Source organism: Mastomys coucha, chromosome X (genome assembly GCF_008632895.1).
Source record: "Mastomys coucha isolate ucsf_1 chromosome X, UCSF_Mcou_1, whole genome shotgun sequence".
Taxonomy (NCBI): domain Eukaryota; kingdom Metazoa; phylum Chordata; class Mammalia; order Rodentia; family Muridae; genus Mastomys; species Mastomys coucha.
Window position 1 is genome coordinate 132,502,090 of NC_045030.1, and position 5,222 is coordinate 132,507,311.

The window sequence follows — 5,222 nt, forward strand, 5'->3', positions numbered from 1 at the left end:
TTTTTCCCTTCCACCCTGCCCTTTGCCCCCAGGCCCTATGATATTCTGTGCACTGGAAATGGGAGGTCCCCTCCACACCAGGGAGGCAGAAAACAGCAAAATCCCAAAGTCAGCAGGAAGGGCTGGATGAAGATAAGGCCAAGTTCTGAGGCTACCTGGAATCCAGCCAAATGGTGCCTGTAAAACCCTTGGTATCAAGGGAGAGAGGGGAGTAAAGTTCTTGATCCTTGCTGCTGCTTTTACATATGTTAGCACATCTTTCTCAAATGCAGGCCATGCTCCATGTTTGGAGCTTGCCCAAGGTGGTTAAGTAATGGGAGATTCTGAAAACTAAGGTCCAGTGGTTTGTTTGGGGGACAGATTAGCACTTAGTGATGTTCCCCCTAAAAATGATAACAATCAGACTCCGGATTTTGAGACCTTTCTACAGGTAAGAAGTGGAAAAATTGTCACTGTGAAGCTGTTTTTAGGCTGAAGGCACTTGAGATGATAGAAGCATTGCTAAAATATTCTTTCTCATATATTCATATTCTTCAGGTGTGCCTGGCCATCATTTAAGGATGGACGAAGTGAAGTGTAGGATGATTTACTTCTTCCACCGCCCTAATTTCCTGGTGTCTATACCAGCGCTCCCTAAGACAACAATGGATCGTGGGAATGAAAATGCTGACGAAGAGGTTGAAATGGAGGAGGAGGAAGAAGAGGAGGAAGATGAAATGGGGAACCTGGATGGAGAGGAGAAAAAGAACCCGGACTCTGCAAATGGCTCCTCGCCTTAGGGCTGCAGGTACTGGCTTCACTAACTATTCCTAACATATCCCTGCAGCTAAGAGCATCTTTTTAAAAATATTATTAGTAAACTAAACAGTTGTTAATTTTTTATATTAATAAATATTAAATTAATAAGTAAACAGTTTAATAACCATAAGTTAAGCAGGCATCAATGATGTCTAGATGCCTGGCCTTTAGATTGTAGCAAGATTACTTACTATGGATGAGAAGTTGTTAGATTCAGTAGAAGAGACCAGTAAAAGATCATGCAGTGAAATGTGGCCATGGAGATCACATTTTGTTCTTATAGTGCCTTTGAGACAGCTGATAACAGCTGGCAAAAATAAGTGTTTCAAGAAAGATCACATGCTGTCGTTCGTATGTAAATTATCAGCCTAGTTTTAATTTTAATATTTCAAATGATGTACTAAAAAAACTTTGTCTATACTGAATTGGGAATCAGCCATTATGTCTTCTGTGTTCATCTTTCTCTTTTTGTCTTTCTGAATCTTTCTCCATTTCTAGACTTGTGATTTTAAAGAGATGAAAATCTCTTAAAATTTCCTTATCTTCAATTTTCCATAACTTTAGTTTTTCATTTAAAATTAGATTAAAATTTTTAATGCAATTTTAATTTTTAAATTTCTTAAGAGGTTTAAAAAAAAGAGAGATGCAAATCTCATTTTGAAGAGGTGAACTGGGAGGCTTAGGGATTATGTGGGGTTGGTATGTAACTATAGGTTGCTTTGTTCTCTGAGAAGCAGTCGGAAAGAACAGAAAACCAGGCACTTGCAAGTGTTTGCCAGTAGGATAGTGAGGTCGATATGATCAGATTATGGAAGCTCTCAAACTCATGAATACTCTGATACCTAAGGATCTGTTAGGGAAACACAATAGGGAAATAGTTTAGTTTCTCCTTGAGAGACAATTGTAATACTTAGAATTGGCAAGAAAGTCACCTTAGAAAGTACATTCTAAGGAAATACAAGTGTTGCTTATCTCTCATTTCCTTCCACAGTTCCAAAGCCCAGAAGAAAGAAACGGACGGCAGAAGAAGTGTGTTTTTTTTTCATTAATTTTCTAACTTAGTAATCCAGAAAATTTTTTTGTTCTAAAGTTCATAATACAAAGATGTCACCAACCAACAGACATCTGACTACCTAGTGAATTTAAATATGGTATATAGGATTACATTTGTACATGTTAAAAATAAAAGTTTGACTTGTATACACTACAGTTGTTTCATGTTAACATCAATCCACATTTTTTTTTTAATCTTCTTGGTTTTACCCCATCTTGAAAAAGAAAAACACCTAGCTTACCAAGACACTAAAGAAATGCTGATGGGTAAGTGTGAACCACCAGCAGCAGCGGCTGGAAGTTTCCTAGAAGTGTATATTCTCAGACTACTTACTCCAAACCTATTGAGTCAGAGATCCTTAACGTGGACCCTTCCCTTCAGTAGAGATTTCCTAAGTGCTCCAAACACTTGAACCCTGAAGCTCGGAGCACCCACAGGTTTGTAGCAACAGGGAAAGGCTATGTAGAGCCAGACTTCATTAACATTCTAGGTGCTGTGTTTGTGGTTTGAATATCAGCCAAGGGCTGAGATGTTGAGGTTTGTTGCACAGTCAGGAGGTGATGGAATGGATAGTCAGTGGGACAATTTTGGAAAGATGTTTGTGCATTGGGGATGAGCCCTTGAAGGAGATAAGCAGTTATCTGGAGGGTTCTGCTTAAGCAGACAGGGTAATGGAAGCTAAGTTACCTGGGGTATCTTGAGCTCAGGTTCCTAGAATAGAGTTAGATATATTCCCCAAGAATTCTCCATCAAGGAGATAAAATGCTAGTTAAAACTGAAGTCGTCTCAACAAGATTACGAGAGGGAGGAACTTCTGCACTGATTGGAGGAACTTCTGCACTGTCTTACAAAGGTACAAAGATAAGGTGATAACCAGGAAATACAGAGAAAGGAAAAACTGGGAAAACTAGAACAATCTATCACATTTATAATGAAAGGCATAGACACACTTAAACATACACATACTTGTGTGTGTCCTTTATATAGTGTTTATCTTTTTCATAATTCCTTCTGAATGCTGTTTGTATCATTTTATATGTGCATAAATATGTATGTATTTATGAACAAATATGTATGTGTGATACAAACCACACTCAGAAGGAATTATGAAAAGAATAAAATGCCATATGAAAGACAGTGTTTTAACATTTGTGAAACAAAGGGTAGAATTCACCTGGTGACATGCACAGTGAATTTTAATTTTTTTTTTTTAAGTTTTTTGAGACAGGGTTTCTCTGTATATCCCTGGCTGTCCTGGAATTCACTCTGTAGACCAAGCTGGCCTCAAACTCAGAAATCCGCCTGCCTCTGCCTCCCAAGTTCTGGGATTAAAGACGTGTGCCACCAGTGCCCAGCTGAATTTTAATTCTTTATATGTGTGTTGTCAGGGTAGATAATGAGCTCATGGTTATAATATTCTCCATACCTCTTTACAGGCTCTGAACTTTTTCTGAATTAAAGAGGAAATGTAAAAGAAGAAATGTGCTTAAGAAACCTGCCTAAGGAAAATGAGTGTTGACTAGAGTAAAGGATTAGAGAAGGTAAGGATCGTGTATTTAAAAAGAAATCTGGCCTCTACATTTAGTTAAGGCTGCCTAGATTCCCGCATATCAGCCTCAATAGCATTTCACGTGTTATATCGCAGGACATTTCATATCTTAGTTTATATTAATTTTTATATATGATTATCTCCACCCCATAGAAGGTAAACTTCTAAAGGGTTCAGAGAATATATGAATTTATTTGTATCTTCTACTCCAGCTGCACTTCAGTTTTTTTAGGAAGTGTTTGAAGTGCTTGATAATGGTCTGATTTTGTTTGTATAGATGTGCCTTCACTTTAGCATCCTTTGGTGTCTGTAGAGACTGGAACTTTTAGAATCCCTGACATCTTTCTCCTTTTTTTTTTTTTTTTAAGTTATTATTAAGCTAAAATCCATCTTCTGCTAGCCAGAAAAATTTAAATCTAGGGAGGGTAAGCAAAGGAGCAGAGAATCTTACCAAACTAAGCAATCCATGAGTAGGAAGAATGTTTTTATTAGAGATGTGAGACAGAGTAGCCGGAGGCTTTTGGGGGAAGTACAAAGCGGCTGTGACCCCCTCTGTGGGGCAGAGGAGAGGGCCACACTGGCAAGGGCAGCGAACAAGCAGGAGTGGGAAAAGAAAACCTAGGTTCAAAACAAACAGACTGGTAGCTGCAAGGTGAGAGGAACTAGGATAGCCTGGAAGAGTAGGGTAGTGGGGGAGGGGCTTACAGCCCAGAGGCTTTGGCATGCTGTGGTCAATAAGGAAGTGGCTCTTCCAAGCAGATGCAATCCTGTTTTCCCGATTCCTGAGGAGGGCTACCAACAGCAGTCCTGTCCAGCAGGCAGAACCGAGCTTGAGACTATCATTTTGCGGTTCCCTTTAGACATGACAGGCAGCATTTCCTTTGTAATGTTATTGAATTCATAACTGCACTTCCATTTTTGTTGCTGTAATTTGAACCTGAAGTGTATACCAAAGGCTTGTACATTTAAGGTTTAATCCTTAGTCTTTAAATGTTTTGGGGGACATGATGAAAGTTTTAAGAAGTTGGCCCTATTGGCAGGTTTTAGATTATTGGCTCTGGGAAATATGGGAGCTTGGTCTCTTTGCCTTGATATTATGCTTTGTTGTTTTCTCAGTACATCGGTCCAGTCTCTTAAATAACGGAGCATATTCTTGGAGGTTGCTATCTTAGGATTTGGACTGAATCAATGAAGAGGATCCTGAATACCTATTGGAACCTGGGGCTTTGGGCTACTTGGGCAGCATACATAGGCCCCAGATACAGGGATGCTTGAGTTCAGGGATCTCTATGTATGTCTATCTCCTTTAACAGTTACCCTTTTAGATTTCATAATGTTTGAAGCTAGAGAAGTGGCTCAACATTTAAGAGTACTTATTTCTCCTACAAAGGACCTGGGTTCGCTTCCCACCAACTATGTGGTATTTAACAACCATCTGTAACTCTAGTTCAGGGGATCCAATGTTTGTCTTTCTTACCCACAGTCACCAGGCACACACCTGGTACACATAACACACAATAAGGCAAACTCTCATTTGCATAAAAGAAAGCAGATCATAAAATGAAACAAATCTTTAAAAAGCCCTTCATTGGTAAAGGAGGTCCTGTCACATATGCCAAGCAGTGCCATTAAAGTTGTCAACAGGCAAAACACAGGAAGGAAAGAGCTCTTAATTTAAGAATTTCACTCGAGTTTTTTACAAGAAAAGCAGCGGATGGAGGTTGAAAAGTTCTGGGTTGTTTGTTTTCAATAGTTTTGCATTTATCTGGTATCTGGCTCTGGAATGACTAGGGCAGAGGAGTATTTCCTCCTAGGATGTAA

General features: G+C 39.1%; 1 protein-coding gene across 2 annotated transcripts in view; it reads left to right on the forward strand.

Annotated features, from left to right (window-relative positions):
• The window catches only part of LOC116094844 (tumor rejection antigen P815A-like), a 5,037-nt gene extending 3,032 nt beyond the window's left edge, over positions 1 to 2,005 (forward strand). Inside the window, exons 2-3 of one of the 2 annotated variants that reach the window (XM_031376274.1) lie at positions 538 to 787; positions 1,790 to 2,005. In XM_031376274.1, coding sequence (XP_031232134.1) covers positions 538 to 779 — 242 coding nt within the window. In that variant the 3' untranslated portion in view covers positions 780 to 787; positions 1,790 to 2,005. The remainder of the gene's footprint in view (positions 1 to 537; positions 788 to 1,789) is intronic. The other variant, XM_031376275.1, reaches the window with a different exon arrangement.
• Positions 2,006 to 5,222: the final 3,217 nt, after the last annotated feature.